This window comes from Rissa tridactyla, chromosome 15 (genome assembly GCF_028500815.1).
Source record: "Rissa tridactyla isolate bRisTri1 chromosome 15, bRisTri1.patW.cur.20221130, whole genome shotgun sequence".
In the NCBI taxonomy this organism is placed as follows: Eukaryota; Metazoa; Chordata; class Aves; order Charadriiformes; family Laridae; genus Rissa; species Rissa tridactyla.
In genome coordinates, this window is record NC_071480.1 from 14,438,111 (window position 1) to 14,455,963 (window position 17,853).

General features: G+C 48.5%; 1 protein-coding gene across 5 annotated transcripts in view; it reads right to left on the reverse strand.

Annotated features, from left to right (window-relative positions):
- Nucleotides 1-14,713: 14,713 nt before the first annotated feature.
- Nucleotides 14,714-17,853, reverse strand: part of CEP112 (centrosomal protein 112) — a 171,584-nt gene continuing 168,444 nt past the window's right edge. For 3 of the 5 annotated variants that reach the window (XM_054221303.1, XM_054221301.1, XM_054221308.1), the window contains 2 exons: nucleotides 16,485-16,549; nucleotides 14,714-15,140 (listed from right to left, as the gene is read on the reverse strand). In XM_054221303.1, coding sequence (XP_054077278.1) covers nucleotides 15,137-15,140; nucleotides 16,485-16,549 — 69 coding nt within the window. In that variant the 3' untranslated portion in view covers nucleotides 14,714-15,136. The remainder of the gene's footprint in view (nucleotides 15,141-16,484; nucleotides 16,550-17,853) is intronic. The other 2 variants (XM_054221305.1, XM_054221302.1) reach the window with 1 other exon arrangement.

Sequence of the window (17,853 nt, forward strand, 5' to 3'; positions counted from 1 at the left end):
TTTACCCATTCCTCTAATATACTGCCCCAAAAGCCCCCCAGGACGCTGTGCCGTGTGGGTACTGGGGCAGACTGGTCCTATTGCAGCTTCCCCTTACTCTGACACATGACCCGCCACGACCGCTTGAACTGAATCTCCCGTCTCAGGTGTCCCTTGCTGCAGGAGAGCCGGGGGTGATCCCAGGCTCCTGCCAAACACCCTCCTCTCCCGGAGGGCAGCCGGGGCTGGGGGAGACTCGCTGGGTCCCCGGGAATGGCAGGGGGGGAGGAGAGGCGCAGCCACCCTTCGCAAGGCCGCGGCGAGGTTTTGTGACTCCGAAGAGTTGGCAAATCCCCGGATAAAAGGGAAAATATGTTCATAATAAATAACACTGAAGTAACACGTTGCGAAATATTTACTCCCTCGGAAAGGCGGCTGTTTGCTTTCAGTGGAGCTGCTATCTGATCCTCTGCCAAACGGCGCTGAACGGCTGTAAAAGATACTTTTCTGGGGCTGGCAAGAGAAAACCAGGTGCCCAAAAGTGCGACAACTGCGTGTGCACGGGCACGCGTGTGCGGGGGGAGCGGGGCGCAGGGGGGTCCCGCTCCTGCGAGCGGAGACACCAAGTAGTCGAAACTTTAACACAACTCCACACACGGCAGCGTAGAGATGGGGAGAAGGAGAATAGGAGCGGGGGGAAAAGAAAGAGGTGTTGATAAAATACTTGTTAGAAAGAAAATTGGATTAGCGGTGCCATTCTGGCCATGAAGTTCTTTGAGCTAGAGAAAAGAAAATAATAATCTTGTTCCTTTTTCCCCCCCTCTCGCCACAGCCCACAGAAGGCCTCACAGCCAAAGCATCAGTCCTTCTAATCTTATTTTCTTTTTCCTAGCATGTATTTTATTAACCCCTTTTCTCATTTAACTACTATGAATAGCTCAGTGGGTAACATCCTTCTTAGAAAGTGAAAACCTCCTTGGAGATGGGGTGCAAGAAGAGAAATGCAGACAAACTTCCAGCTCCCGCACTCAGAAGAAAAGCCGCCTCTGTAATCCTGTCTGCCGAATCCCCACATCGTACCCCAAGGTAGCCGCGAGTTCCAGGTCCCCTCTTTGGAGCGGGGACAATCAGGGAATTTATCTCCCGACAGGCCAGGAGATTGTTCCCAGCTCTATAAGCTCCGTGGACATGGAGCGGAGATTAGGAAATAAATAGATGCCCATGCTTCTTGGTGGGAAACCGTATACAGATAGATAGATAGATACTGAAAGAGGGGAGATTTAGATTGAACATCAGGAAGAAATTCTTTACTGTGAGGGCGGTGAGCCCCTGGCCCAGGTTGCCCAGAGAAGCTGTGGCTGCCCCATCCCTGGAGGGGTTCAAGGCCAGGTTGGACGGGGCTTGGAGCAACCTGGGCTGGTGGGAGGTGTCCCTGCCCAGGGCAGGGGGTGGCACTGGGGGGGCTTTAAGGTCCCTTCCCACCCAAACCATTCTGTGATATATATATATATATATATGTGGGTTGCACTGCAAGATGAAGTCGGGCACTCTGAATTACCTTTCTTTTACAGCTTCCCTCGCCAGCTATGGGTCACGTACAGCGAAACCCCCCAGCGTGGGCTGGGATGCTTGTGGCGATGAGCCCAGCACCCCTGTGCCGGGGCTGGGGGGCTCTGGACCACACACCCCGCTGTGGGGACACGGGGGGCCTCGAGTGCTGCACCCCTCCCAGCCCAAAGCGACGCCTCAGCTGTCCCCTCACACCCAGGGCTTTGTGCCCCAAGTAAGACACAGTCAAACCGTGATCTCAGAAAGCCCAGGGGCCGGTCGTCCCTCTGCACAACAGTGATATAAATATGGCCAAAAGGAAAAAAAAAAAAAAAACAACAAAAAAACCACCACCAAAACCCCACAATTAAAACATCAAATCCAACGGAGATAGCCCTGCCCTGCTGTAAGTGAGAACAGAGATTTGGCCTCGCCGTAAAGAAAATACCATCTCCGCCAAGCCTGGCTGCCACCTCCTTCCCTGCCAGCAGCAAACCTTCCTGGGAGAGGAGCGGGAGCAGGATCCATCCTCGCGCGATATTTGTGTGTTATTTTCCTTGACAGCTGTGGTGCATAGTGGTAAGTGCATGTTTAATTCATTCACAATTTATGGTGTAATGAGAACAATGAATGTGTCTGAGGGAATAATTGCTTCACGGCGGGGATGCTGGAGAGTTCAAGTTGGTTGGCACCTGGACTTTGAATCGGGGCTGGCGGGGATTGGCTCCGCCGGCCCCACAATAGCACCGATAACAAAGCGGCCGGGGACAGGGAGGGGGTTCAAAGTCACCCCACACCCCAGCGCGAGCTGCCGGAGCCTTTCCCCAGGACGGCGGTGGCCGGATCCCAGCCCCGTTCGACCCGTCTGGCCCCATTTAGCGGGCACCCGGCACGGGCTGCGAACGCCGAGCTGCCTTTTTTCAACCTGCATTGACAAGCAGATTTTGCCGTGCTGCAAACCCATGCCCCTTGGAAACCAGCGCTTTTTTCCCCCGCCTCCCTCTAAGACCCGCTTCACCACTTGGTGCCCTACCAAAAAACGTCCTTTTGTTGGGAGTGTTGACCCTTTCCAGTGTCCTCAGCAGCCACATGGAGTTTCGGAGGCCTCAGAGGTCAAGAGCATCCATATGGAGGGCCCAGGAGCTCCGTGCGTCTCCCAGCTGTCCCCACGGCAGCTGTGCTCGCAGCCCCCAAACAAAGCTCGTTAGGGGACTCATTAGGGTGCTTAGGGGTTGCTCTGCGCTGTTCTGGAGGAGCCCTGAAATCAAACCACCTCCAGAAGGCTGCAGCCAGAAGAAAGCGTCACACTTGGCTCCCATACGCGAACGGGTAATTATTCATCAGGCTGAGGGCAGATAGATCGCGTTGTCTATCCCAGGCTCTTCTCCTGCAGCGGCTGAGCGGGGCCAGATTTAGAGTCAACTATAAAGAGATGCCGACAAAGCCTTGCTTAAGCCTTGGCAGTGCGAGATCCGCAGCAGCCCTCTCCACCGCTCCTGCCTCTCGGCACCTAGCGGAAATGCGGATCTGATTTCTCAGACAGACGTGTCAAAGCACGAGCAACAAATCTTCCATGCCACAGATCCACCCCGAGGAGATCATCTATCAAGATGGGGCTCTTGGACCCAGCATCACACATCTGAGGGAAACGGGCTTGGAAAGTGCTGGGAGACTCTCAGATGGAAGGTGCCATATAACCGCAGAGGCTGTTGTTAATTATTACACCGTTATATTGGGGAGCTGCACTATAGACCATCAGCGCTCCAGCTTTTCCATACATGGACCGCACGGGATGGAGCTGGGACCCCCTTCTCCTTCTCCATATGGGAAAGCCGTGGGCTGGGGATGTGCTTGCCTTGGACATTGTTCAGAGATGCTGAGCCGAGAGCCCTGTTACACATTAACCCCTGCGCAGGGCTCTACAAAGCGCTTTGAACACGTCTGTAACTCTTGGTAGCAAAGGGAGGCTGCTTTTAGCGGGGCAACATCTGGGTAGGGGCAGATGTGGGCCAAGCTGCTCAGCAAGCCACCGCAAGGGCTTTTCTTCAGGGACCCTTAAAAAGCATTTAAATGGTTTAGGCGCATAAATTCAAAGCTGTCACTTGAGTTTGGGACATAATTCAGGTTAAAAGGATCAAGATTTTAGGCTCCTGTGTCCCCTTGAAAACACTCCACCTGTCTACAGGACGGAAACAGCCCCAGCTAGGAACGGAAGAGAGACTTTAGGTGCAGACAGAAATACGAATTTGTAGTCCTTGACAGAGAACCGTGTTTTATCCCATCTAGTCTGAGGTTAAACACAATGTTCTGTCAAGCCACATACGGAGGAAAACATGGTTTGGCAGCGGCGTCTTGCATAACCACGGTTAAACATGGCATACCTCCGCGGGGCCGCCGCTGCGGCGCGCGATTTGCATCGCGTGGAGCGGCTGCCAGTTTTACTTTCATCTGCGTCTCAGGAACACCGAGGAAGCGGCGTAGCTGTAAATACATCAGCCGTTACGTCCTCACTGTAATGCTCTGACTCGTCACCGCTTTCTCTCTGGAGCTGCAGCTGCTCCACCGTAAACCCTGACACCTCTCTGCCCGGGGGGGGAAGTAACAGACGCTGCGCGTTTAGAGACCTCACCAGGACACCATCTTCATCTCTCTGTGGGCAAGAAAAGGTTAAAACTGACCATAACTGCGGATGTAAAATGTGAATTTGGCTGGGGTGAGACACCTTCTGCCCCTACTCCATCCCCTCCTGAAGCTCAGCCATGCCCCGAGCGCCCCGAGAGTCCCATTCCCGCAGGAGGATCCAGACCCACCCCTGAGCCCAATCTCCTCTCCAGCCTCCCAACACAACAACCAGCCCAGATGACAGGTCAGGATACAAATAAAGCCACCCATAATTGCACATCGTTAATTACTGAGGGTGTTTGGGTTTCTTGGAGAACATTAGGTTGTGAAGAGTCTCGATCAAAGAGCCCTTAGGGCATTCAAATCAAGGCAAGCATCAAAACCCACAGCTGTTTTGAAAACACAGCTTCAATCGCGTGCTGTGGAGGGGAAAGGCTTGAACCCGCCTGCCCAGTAAATAAGACGCCCTGGAAGGGCTCCCTGCTACAAAGCCGGCTGCGACGGAGGGCAAAGGCTGTGACCCCGGGGGTACGAACATCTGCAGGAGCCTCCAGGGACTCCCAGGACTCAATGGAGGGCGAGTTCAGCGAGGCTTTAACCACAGCCTTCACCCCAGCACGGGCAGCAGCCACCATGCCACAGGCAAGCGAGGGAGGTGTTTCCTCCGCTCTAATTTCTCTGTCGCTCTCCCAAGCCTAATCTTTTGTGTCCAGGCAACACAGCTCTGAGCCTGCGCTTGCGAGAGATGCATTTTACGGCATCGTTCTTCACCAGCTTGGAAACAATTACAAGAAAAGTTGAAGAAACTTTTGTCAAAAAAATTGTGGCTGATAATTGCAACCCCTGAAAATATTTTTAGCTAGACCAAACCAATGTATAATATATAGTTATGCTTTTATAATGATGGAGAGCATTGCAGGGAAGTAAAGTGTGCAAAGAGAGAGTGAAAGCAGCAAAAAGTAAAATAAAAGACAAGGTAACTAATATATACCAAATTCAGGGAAGAAATCACAAATCAAGAAAAAGGATGTGGTAAAGTCTCTAGCAGAGCTGAAGACAGTTCGAAGGACAGTTATTTTTAAGAAAATGTTACAGTGAAAGATGATTTGCACGATGTGTGTCCACTATTAGATCAAAATGAAAGACTAAGGATGAAAAGTCAGAAGTGTCCTGTACTTGGAAAAAAGCCAGACAAGCTATTGGAATGGAGATGAAACCTTTCTATTGCAAACGATAACATAAGAACACATTCTACATCTCGCAGTAAGACACGAGACTTCTCCAGAAGCTGGTCTTGCAGCTTGGCGGGCCACTGCCAGGCTCTGCAAAACCTCCTGCTTGGAGGAGAAGGTCTGGGGGAGCGCAGCAGACGGATCTATTGTGTCAGTATCTAAAGACACGTGGGATGTTCCACACTAGTGTTGGCCTAAGCCCCGAGTTTAATTCCAAATGGGATAAAAGACTGATGCTCAATAAATAAAGATATAGAAGGGTGCATTATAATTGATGCCAGTCTATTTAATAATGTCCTATTGAAAAAACTTGGTATTGTTTTTCATGGGATTTTAGAGAAGAAACAAGATGATAACTAAAAGACAGGAAATTACAACCTGTTGCGAGATCAAGGGAACTTGCTTTGTTCTGCTTAAAAATGTTTAATCAGAGGGGATCTGATCACAGGCAGTAAGAACGTACAAGAGGATTTCGATAATATTTGGGTAGTAGTTCTTTTTCTAACAAACAGAGATGTTCCATCTCAGCCAAACCTACTGGGCTTGAAGCAGAACGTTAATTCAGGGAGGTTTTAGGAATGGTGTCCCTAGGCCTTTCCCGAGTCCCTTTTGGTCTTTAGATCTCCAAATGCAAGTTTCTAAGCACCCATGCGGCTATTTCACAGCTTAGCACTCACGTGAGTACACGTACATTTACTTGGGAATAGCTGTCCTGTGAAAAAATAGAGAAATAAAGGTCTGTAGATCCAGAGAGATCGGCGCATATCCATTAGAAAGCTTCTAGTAGTCGCATCAATTTCAAAATATTAATTCAGTTTAAGCTTGGAATTTCTCACCGTCTTCCTTACAATGCCCATGCACCTTACAATGACTATCTGGCCAAAAGCCACCTTCTTCTGTAACAACAGCACTTGAGGTGAAGGGCCACCAGTCCCTCCTCCACCAAGCACTCACTATCCCACAATTCGATATAACAGCAGCCATAATTTAAAAAACACCCACATGCGCGTTGCAGAGGCTCAGCCCGAGCGAAGCACCCCTCTTCCTCGCCAAGGAGCCTCTGCGCAGACAAAAGCGAGGCAGAGCCATGAACCAGGGGGGAGCTCACCCGCAGCCCCGGCAGGGGCATCCCCCGCGGGGGGACCCGGGGCGGCCCGGCCCCCGGCGCTCACACGCATCCCGGGATGCTCGGGCCCATCTGTCGCGGTGGCATCACGCCAAGGCACGAGCGGGCTGGATCCTGCGCGAGGCTCAGCGCCGCAGGCCAACTCAGTTCCGCTCGCCGCAACGGCGCAGGCTCGCTCTGGAGAACAAAGCTCTCGCGTCGATCCTAAAGTACGATTTAGCAGTGCCTGGAGAGAAAGGATCAGCCCCCACCAGAACCATGTGAAAGAAAATAGTCCACAGCCCTTATTAGACTCATCAGAAAGGTTAAAGAGCTTGATTCCACCAACATATTGCAAAGCGCCACTGATGCACAAACCCACTGTGCACAAAAAGCTGCTTCTACTGGTATGAAACCGCACCAACTTACTGTGGATAAGACCTTCAGTCATCCTTTGCAGCCAAGATTTCACACGAGCTTTTCTACAGTCGCCCAACAGCAAAGCTGGAGCTGCTGACATGTGGCTTGTGAAGTGCCAAAGGATTTTTGGGGCAGGAAGAAGGCACAATACTGCCCGTTGGAGAAGAACTGCATCAGCTTTGAGGAAGACATTTGGGGGCGTAACCCAGCTGAGGTGCAATCTGCACTGAAGGCAGAGGGTAACCATCAACCCAGAAGGCCCCGATTCGCCAGCACGTCCAAGCGTGGGGATGGGCCTGGACTTCAGTGCAGCCTTAAGGGTAAGTGTTTGCACATGTGCTTTATTGAACTAGGGCCAAAGGCCCAGGTGGGAAGTGCCCCGCTGGGAACCGGCTCGTTTGTCCTCCTACGTTTTGTCCACGATCTGCAAGTGCTCAGGCCCTGTGGTGGTTGGGGCAGGGTGTGGGGTGGCAGCTGGACCCCGTTGCTGTAACTGGAGCTCGTCTGCAGGTCCCTGGTTATTTTTTTACTACATCTAGTATTTATATTTCAAGCCGTAGCACACCAGCCCAGTAGTTTATGGCACCCATAGAGCTGGCAGGAGGAAGCATGGCAAAGGCCTGACAAAAGGCACTGAAATATCTCTGGGGCCACCATCTGCGCACAGGGTTGGCAGGAGATGCTCCTCTGGTTGGCTGCTCTGTGCGTATGCTGCTGCAGAAAGTGGGATCCACGTGCTTGCTGTCCTCTTGTTTAACTTCTGCCTTTACGTCTGGCCTCGTCCGAACCCCATAAGCGCTAAGAGAAAGTTTCAGGAGACTGAAGTTGGCTCTAGGTGAGAAGTTGTGGGTCTCGCTACTCCTTGCTCAGGAGCGAGCTGGGGGAAATGCAACACATGAAGCCCGTGGGAGGCTCAAATCCCCTTTTTCTCTGCTAAATGCTCCAATAACAGGAAGGTGAGCTTGGATCGGTTGTGACACAAGCCCCAGGAGATGGACCAACCAACCAGACGTGCAGATGACAACCCAGAGGGCCTGCTGTTCACTGTTTCACAGTAGATCTTATTGCTTCGCACTCGTTCAGCTGCAGCTACAAACATGTGTCCCTCCAGCCATGCCCAGGGCAGCGAAACAGGTACGTGCATTTCTATGTCTGCCTCCAGCAGAAGGACATGTCCACCTCATATATGTGGCAGCCACATCTTACAAAACCGCTCGGTGCTCACGTGCCGAGAGAGCCACTCCACGTCTCCAAACCCACACCAGCTCGATCCTGCAGTTCCCAGGATTCCCCGAGCGGCGCAGCAGTGAACTGCCCCGCTTGCTGTACCCTCCGCAGGAGACGGCAGTACCACAGGTGGTCCTCCAGAGTGAACCTACAGGGCTTGGTCTAGAGCCAGCTGCAGCCTCCTCGAAGTTTGAGTTTGAAGGGTTTGGATTAGGCCCAGCTTCATGGCTGTAGAAAACATGAGGACAGCAGATACTGAGACAAAATTGGGTCTCTGTTACGAATTCAGGGGAGAAAATGGAGACTGTCGCTTACAACGCGTTACTCAAACCTTCAGAAAGAGGTAAAGTAGGTGGTTGTATTTCCCTCCTGCTCCCTTCCCTCTTGCAGGAGCTCCATGGTGGTGACCCTCCTGGCACCATTGCTTTGATAACAGCCTTTAAAGAAATTACCTGAGGAGGAGCCCGTGAGTCTCTCTGGGAGCTGAATCCCCCGTTACTGATGGTTTTATCACCTCATTACATTGAAACCTCTCCATGGGGAGTGGGGCTGTTCATTTTACGTTTTGGCAACGTCAGCTTCCCACCAAACCATTAGGACTCTCTGTCCCCTAAAGGGTGGCAGGTTTTCTTCCCTCCTGATTTACGAAGAATTACAGGACCTGGTGAGGGATATCGCTCGGGCAGAGCACATTGCCTGATCTAACATCTAATAAAATGAAAGATCTTCCTTCACTTATTTCAAGTGTGAAGCACTTGATTTTGTGTGATTTCCACTTGCATTTGAAATATATATGGAGTGTGGATAAATTCACACAACGTAATTTTAGGACTTTTAGAAATTTCTCCATAACCACCCTTAACTGGAGTGCCCATGCTACTCCATAAACAGGGTAAAACCAACAAAACATGATCTCCTCAGCGCAGGTCACTGGCAATTTCAGCTGTAATACTCAGCTCTATTAAGAGCAGTAATTAACGGTAAATGAAGTCGTTGAATGCTTGCTCTGCTCCAGCTCTGTGCCGGGACGAGGCCTGGATGCCCAGCGGCTAAATCATCTGCTGAACAGGTTCTTAGTGCCCTAAATGCACCCCGGGCTCCGTAAACAAGCGCTCGGGAGACTCAGAGCACCCGAACATAGGCTTTGTGCTGAAATGCTCAGCTACAGGCTTTGGAGAGGTATTTACATTTCATAGAGTGCTAGCCTGGAATTTATGAGAACAGTATGTTTCAGGTACCTGAATGCCTGAGGAGCTTTATGTTACACCCAAAGTTACCAGATTTGTGGCAGGACAACAAACTGCGTGCCGGTTCCCCGAAGTCCAAGGCTGGCACCCTGAGCGATACATAAATCTGACACGAGCGGGCTGAAAACCTGGGTTAAGCAGGGGACTGAAGAAATACAACTCAAATTTCCTCACTCCATTTTGCCAAAGCGTCTTCACACAGATGCAGCTGCTGCTCTGCTACTTGAGCTCGAAGGGAGCAAATGGAGGAAAAGGCACAGGGGAAGTGTCTTCTCCTCCTCCGCCTGCAAACTTCTGCACAGCGGTTTCGATGCAAATCCATTTACTGCTGACCCGAAGGGGACGCTGAGCTCGTTCAGGCAGCACGAGCCATGGGCCGGGTGGGTTTGGTGGAGGACTCGCTAGCACTCAAGTGCCACCAGTGCTCACTGCCAGTGCCACCGTGGCATCTGCACTGTCCCGGAGGTGCGGCTGAGTGGGGCTTTGTGGGCTGGAGGTGTCCTCAGGCTGCTGGTGAGGCCAAATGGAAATACTAAATAAAGCATTCAAGATACTCCATATGGTCTGTGAGCATCAATTGCATTCGCAGCGTACCACTTTGAGGGTTCATCCAACTGAGCTTTCCCAACATGAGCTTCAGCACATCTTCAAAGCAGAGGCCGTGAGCACCTTCTGTTGGAGGGCTACGCAACGCAGCCTGCCACGGTTGAGCAGCACAGCCAGGAGCAGCTCCCGTCTCCCAGTGCCAGTTCCCCATCCCTTCGCTGCCCCACCGCACTGTCCTCCAGCAGGAACCCGGGACAAGCGACACTTCATCTACGACAGCCCAGGGAAGACAAGGGAGAGGGGAGGAAGAGCTGATTAAAATCAGAGTTTTCATTCAGAGTTTTCATTCTAGATTCAAATCTATACTGAAATTAGTCAGCCAATGACCTCATCCAACAGCGATGAACAAACAAGAAGATGACAAGCAAGTGTCGATAAGTCTCAGAAGACGTAACATCGTTCCTGAGCACAATTAAACACAGCCTTACAAACATCCCAGCTCTGACTGTTCATGAAATCCATATGGAGTCATTAGCCTTCTTAGGTCTATTTTTCCACCACCCTTAGATGCAGAATGAGTGCCTGACTGCGTAGAAACCTACTGAGATTTAGGTAGGCTCTGAATTTAAAGAGAAAGAGCGATTTCTGAGGAATCCCTTTCTAAAAATGCTTGCCCTGGAAGAAGACTGGTCAACTATGGATCCACAGGCCATCGTGGACAAACTCCCTGGATTGACCAGCTGCATCGTCAGCCCCGTGTTAAATGGCTGATTCTGTGCCACAGCTAATGGTGGAGTTCAGCGGGAAGGAAACCAGATGGTCACCAACTGCATTGGTACTGTGTGTTACGGAGTCGGTGTCACCTCTTGGGTCATATGGACTGTCAATTAAATCTTATTAAACATGTCCTGCACCCTCCAGGAGTTCTCAGCACTACTGCTTTGGCGCTCAGTGAAGAGACAAGGGTGGTACTACAGAGTCCTCGATTTCAGCTCAGGATCACTTTGACCGCTGGACTTCTTATGGACATAGGTCCAGAATTTTAATAAATTCCTTGAAGCCTTTCTTTGGGCAAAACTGGACAAAGTTAACTTCAGCATTAGTTTGGCTGGGATAAGACAACCGCAGAAGTAGGACCCACAACCTTCTTTTGAAATGATGGCCAAATCTGCCCGTTGTCAACCTTTGCTGTCAGGCCTCAAACGGGAGGACAAGATTCCTAAAATATAAATCTGAATACATGTTATGAAGTTGAAAGTATTGTGTTATAACTTAACTGTCCAGCTGAGATAAAGGTATCCCTTTACTTTGCTCATTTTACCAACACACATTTCCTTGTTTTCAGTCCTTAGTACTGAGACTGACACATGTGCCGTGGGGCCAACTTCCCAAGGCTTTTCCAAAAATACCACCTGGAATATTGCATATATCTGGGTTAAAATGAGAATTAAGCTCACCGCTGCTAGCAACAGCATTAGGAGAACCATCAGGGAAGAAAAGGACTCTTCTCCCAAGGAGGCCTCGAAGCGAGCACAGCACTTGATGGCCAGTAGCCAGCCATCAGGTTCACGGGAGAAAGGCCGGACCAGCAGGGATCAGGGCCAGGGGCTGCAACGCAAGGGCACGACACAAGGTCTTCATTTTCTGGTACCACCTTTGTCTGTCAGTGGAGAAGAGATCGTCCCGTGGTAGCAAATGGTAAAGAAATGGTATTTTTTCCGGGGGCTTGACTTCTTTACATTATTGCAACTGTCCGATAACATGAATGAGAGCCGCATAATTGCTGTGTAAGTGTTACAAACTGCTCCCCGGCGCAGCCACGCACAGACACACTCTTCCTCCCTCACATTTTTGCAGGATCGGATCCTTCTTCAGTTCTTTCAATGCTTTTTCACAAAAAAAATAATTTCTAATTTAGGGAGGAAAAGTTTTATTTAATTATCTTTTTTTTTTCGGCTTGAATTGACCAACTGCGTATCTTCCACTGGCTTTATCAAAGAAGCCACCAGTACCAGAGCACATCTAATTTTAAGTGGGCTTTAGTTGGCAGACTTAAAATTGATCATGCATTTTAGTTTCAGTAACTTGCAATTTCTGCCCTCTTTGATAGCGCACTTTAAAGAACAAGTCTTCTTTAATGACAAAGGCTTAAAAGAAATGACCTTTCAGAACAAAATATCAAAGCTTAGAAAAGATAGTTCCTTGGAAAAAATGTCTGAATTAAAATGACCTTGTGTTCTGAAACTTTTTCATACAATATCTGACGTCTTACTTTTCCTTTGTACCCTCAGAACAAGACCAAGTATAATTTAGTAGTGTGGTGCCTCCAGTACATTCTGTGATTTGGGAAGGACTTGCAGTGCATTAAGATAATTAAAAAAAATAAATCAGATCCCGTACACACTCTCTATCAAGACTGCTCGTCATTAGAATCAAAGCTGTGCATGTTTTTCAGAAAACTCAATAAAACACTGTAAGATATTCTAGCGATCGCAAATATTTTCTTCCAGTCACAATAAAATCTTTTTCTCTGCAGCAAAATAATTTCTCAGTTTGAACCCGGAGTCGGCAGAGATTTGGGCAAGCACCAGGAGCATCTGCTGCCCCCAGCACCATTAAAGCCCGGGTGCAGAAGAAAGCAGAGGGCTGGGAGAAGGACGGAGGTTGTGTCCCTTTTCTTCCAACTGCACCAGAAATGAACGTGAGACACAAGAACTGTGAGTGGCACCGAAATAAAGTGTCACCTCGACAAGGGTCACCTCCCTTGATGCTGGGGAAAAACGTTACGATGCCATTTTCCTGTGGGGTTTCATATAGGCTGAAATGACCACCTCTCCCACAGCAAAGATCAGTAAAATTAAATAAATAAAAAGTACAAATAAAGCCCTAACCACACTCAAGCTGGTTTCACCAGGGCTTGTTTTATGGGCAATGAAGCCAACTACTGGCAGCTGGCAATTCCCTACCCAGCGGGTGAAAAGGGAGGTACAGAGCAAGCAATATGTATGAAAACCTCTCTAATCCTGCAATTTGGACTCTAACTCTTACTTGCTACTGAAGTCATCAAAGAAATGTTAACAACAACTACAAGAGAACTCCAACCAACTTTGAATTTAATTTCTAATCAGGTTTATAGACACCTTCAAAACTGTCCTCACACGGTATTTGATGCTGGAGTTTCCCAGAGTTTTAAATCGCCCAGACTGACCAAGATCTACTTTTCTCAAGCTGCTTTTTGATCATCAATGACATCAGCAACCCAATTTCTTCAAAAAGAAGGAAATTGAGGCCTGAATTCAACTAGCTACAAGAGGGGCCATGTGTTTCTTTAGGGATGTCCCCCCGCCTTAGCGCTTTCAAGAGCATGATAACCACCCAGATATCATGCAAAAACGCAAGCAGAACAGCAGGATCAACAACGCCTCGTTTCCTTCACGCATGAGCAGAGAGATTTCTCTGTCCCAGCGTCTGCCATCGGACACCGGCAATATCCAGAGGTAAATCCCAGCGCGCGCAGCCTGCAGCTCCGCGAGCTCTCGGTGCTTCTCCCAAAGAGCCCAACCACCGCTGCCGTGCACCTTTCCGAGTAAACACGTTTCATTTTACTGCCCACAATTAACTAAATGCATCCTAATAAATGCTTCCTACTAAAACTCACCGTTGCCCCCGGCAAGGCTTTGTGGCACCTGCCGCAGCAGCAGCACCTCCTCACTTATCAGAGCCGTGACAACCCCTTATCTGTAATTAGAAGAATCACTTGTTGATTCAAGGAAGGTGGAGAACCTGCCCAGGCCCAGACCAGCCTGACAATCAGCAGCGCACCCAGCAAAGCTGGCGCCCGTGTTTGGCACGAGCTCCCTGCGGGCGCTGCCAGGAGGTGGGGGTGGATGGAGCCCAGCCTGCCAAAGCCTCTCCTCACTGATCTCCATGCCAGGCGGAGATAAGCACGCAGCTGGTGAGCTGGGACTCCAGCCGCGTCCAGCCGCCGGCACTCAAGTGATCAGGACCCTCCTTATTCTGCTCGGCCCATGGCACGTCGAGTGCCGGTGCCACCGGGGCGAGGGAGAAGAAGTGGCCGTCCCCGTCAGCAGCGATACGGAGGGTCTCGCTGCCGCTGCTGGACTTAGAAGGCAGGAATTTCTGGCCCCCTCTCAAGCACTCAGACCATTAACTGTGCCTTGATATGAACACTGCTGGCAGCACGGTGCCTAGGGAAAAAAAAAAAAGCTATTCTTGTGTTCAGCGTATCTAAATTTACAGATTACGAATGTACTAACATACACCCTGGCTCAGGGATGGCCAAGCAATAAGGAAACCTTCCTGTGCCTGGGGGGCAGAGCCAGGGGGGCTCCCCATCCAGGGCCTTCAGCTTTCCACTGGTGCCCAAACCTCATCCCTGCAAACCCTCAGGAATATGCTTAGATTGACCAGGATCCCCTGAAAAAGCCGGTGTAGGCCCACGCAGAATCAAGGCCATACCGGTTACGACTCTTTTTCAGTAATGCCCCATAATTGTCTTATCAGTAAATAACGAAGGACTTCCCCGTGACCAGCATATGCAACCCCCATAATCGATTCATATGCAATTAACTGGCAACAGCGGCTGCATTTGTCATCACGGTGTTTTCGTTCTCGCTACGATATTTTTCCTTGAAACACAGCATATGTTTTCCCTGTTCACAAAGCCATGCAAAACTCTCATATGCACTGTGGCTACGGAGGTGAGTGAGATGCCCAAGCAGGACAATAATGTCAAAACAAAATAGTACAAAATAATAATATTTTAATATTATGTAAACACATGGGCACAAAACAATGTCAAAATATGTTAAAATATTTTGGACAATAATAATAGAAAATGGGATTTTCTTCATGTATAAAAGTGAAAAGAATGGGACTGGGAAGTAATAACAAAAATATTAGTAGAGAAAACTCTACTTGCTCGGTAAGCAAGTTCAGCACGGAGTCAAACACGCTGTATATCAAAAGCATAAGTCTGTAATAAGAGAATGATGAAAAAAATAATGGAAGGAAGATGCAACTAAAAATATGCTGGCACAAGCAATGGATGTGTTTTCATGAACTTCATTACATCTTATGTGCTAACAAAACAGCCACCGATCTTTGCAGTTTAATTTACAAGAGCCAAATCTTCAAACCTATTCAAAGCAGTCCATTTGGCAACCGAAGAAATCCAACGGCTCCTGCAGCTACCTGAAAATGAAGAGATTCTCGTTAGTTTTATTTCATTATTTTTACTATAAAAACACAACAGGCTGAGACCAGGGTTGGGTCCGGTTGGCAGCGGGCCGGGTACGGCTGTGAGCGCGGCTGTGTGGGGCGGTCAGGAGCACGCGGGGGCGTACAGCAGTAAAAGTCAGTATTTCAGTGAATGAGGATCAGGTAAACGCTAACAAAAATTGTCGTGTGAATGTAGCCTTGGAAAAATATCTGCTCAGGAGGAAAATGTCCCTGAGCGGAAGCAGCACAAGAGCTTCTCCATGTCCCGGAGCAAACGCGGCGGCTGCCCGGCCGGGAGAGGAGCTGGGATGCGCCGTGCGGGCTCCGTCCCTGCCCCTCTTCTCCAGCAGGACACGGCTGGGGCTCCTTCCACCCCCAGCATCTCCGTCATTTGTGGCCTGGCCTGATCTAATGGTCTGTGATTATTCATCTTTTTAAACAGCTATTTTCCTAACTAACGAAGACACTAATTCAGAACAAGTTTGAGACAAAACGCATCCCTTGGCAATGCTACCACTGCTATTGGAGAGCGTCTAGAGACTACGTCACAACTTTATATTTACCTAACAGGGTTACCTACGCTGGACTTATTACCAAGAATCTCTGACATTTGCAGTTTCCAATTAGCTTTAGCTAATTCTCGTTAAGAAAAAGTCTAGGATTAATACTTTCAGACAACTTTCACACGGTTAACATTTCTACAAATGGCTAAATATCTTACAAATGCTTACGCTATTTTTACAAGCACACATTCTTATTTGCAGAAATCCTCATGTGAGATATGCAAATATCATCAAAGTCTATAAATATAAAAGAGCTGGAGTGGCTTTCCGAGGAAGTTTCCTTTTACTCACCTCTCCATGTGAATCACTTACTCTAAAGGCACAGCAAGGCTTTTTATTGCTGCAGCACTTGCCATAATTTATATTGGAGGGTGTAAACGTCTGAAAAAAAAAAAGCTCAGGCTCATGAAGATCCGGTACTTTGAAGATGTGATCTGCAATATTATGCATTGCATCATTGTTTTCTATCTTAAAAGGAGGTGGCATCACCGCAGAGCTGCAGCTGTGCACCCAGCCACTGTCTCATCATGAACGTCGAGGCAAAGCCCAGACTTGTAATGCACCTGCGAGTTCTCTCATCTGGCTCTAGTAGCACTGACTAAGCACTGGGAAAATTCTCAGACGCTTGTTTACTGAAAATAAGGATCTTTTAAAACGGCAACCATATTTGAGTGTTTTAATTAAGCCGTAAAACTTCAAGAACTGGGATCCACAGGTGTGAAATGGGACAAATTGATCAAAGGTAATCACGTACCTTCTGGCGTGGTAGGTGTTCAGCTCTTCCTGGAGGACGGAGGCTCTTTTCTGCAGAATATTTACCTGTAACATAGATCCCACGTGAAAATGGTGTACAAAATTCTAATTAATGAATTTGCACTCGTTTCATAAAGGGCGTTTTTCTCGTCTTTCCTGCCTAAAAGAAAATGCAATAACACTTTAGCCGCATACTAGGGTTAATACTTGACAGAAGGTCGTTAGCACGGCTTCCCTGGCCCCGCTCCGGCTGCACGCTGCCTACTGCTTTAGGGAGAGACCCAAAACAGAGTCTGAACTCAGCTGGGGGGATGAGATGGGTTACGCGAGGCTCTGGGAGCTCCAGTTCTATTCTCAACTCCCATACGAAGCCTCCGCTCGGATCCCTGCACTTCTGCTCTTGTGATGAAGGTACTCACCTGTTCTTCAAGTGTATGAAAATTAATGTTTATTAATACACCGTGGCCACTTTTGGACGACTCACCAAGAGCAGAGAGTTGGGCAGCATACTTTATATTTAGCAACGCTTTTAGAAAACTTTGCCCAAGCCTCAAGTATTTTCTTTTTTTATTTGTTTGTTTATTTTTATCACTGCTGGGTGTTTTTACCCAGCCTATCCTCTTCATCCTCCTCCAACAATAAATAATCCTGACAGGTGCAGAGATTCCGCTGCCCTTCTTGTCTGATGTTTTCAAACAGGAATTTCAGCAATTTTCAAAGCCCAGGACACCTGTGCTTCAGAAAGAGCCCTGCTGCTGAGCGGTCTGCGACGGCAGCGCACCGCTGCAAACACAGCCAGCAGCTATGTATTTCTGGGATAGCACCCAGGTTTGAGTATGTGTAGTCACTTTTACTCTTTTGAAATGCTGCTGCCGCTTACAGAAGCCCTGCAGGTGGATATCAGATTCTACTTTTTTTTTTTTAAACTCATTAAAAGGTGCAGTATTCTTATATTAGCTCCAGAGTAATGCTTCCTACCAGACAGCGCTAATAGTCAACCACACTTTAAAAATAGCTTTTTACTATCAACTGGAAATAGATTTCCCCAGTAGATCCTTAACTCTTAATTTCCCACAGCTATTTAAATGAGAAAGAGCATCATTCCCATTAGGAATCCCTTGATATATAAGCAGAGTGTTTACAACATAGCATTGAAATTGCATCTCTATAGCACACAGGAATATGAAAGTTTCCCCTATGAAAATTTCCTACTTCTATTAAAGGCACACTTTGCCAGCAGAAGTGTCTCACGCATAGCAAAAAAATGCTTAGGCATTGTAAAGAAGGGGGAAAAAAAAGGAAAAAAAAGCATATACATTAAATTACCAACCATCTCCTCTAGAGAGATTGCATAAGAAAGAGAAATGGAG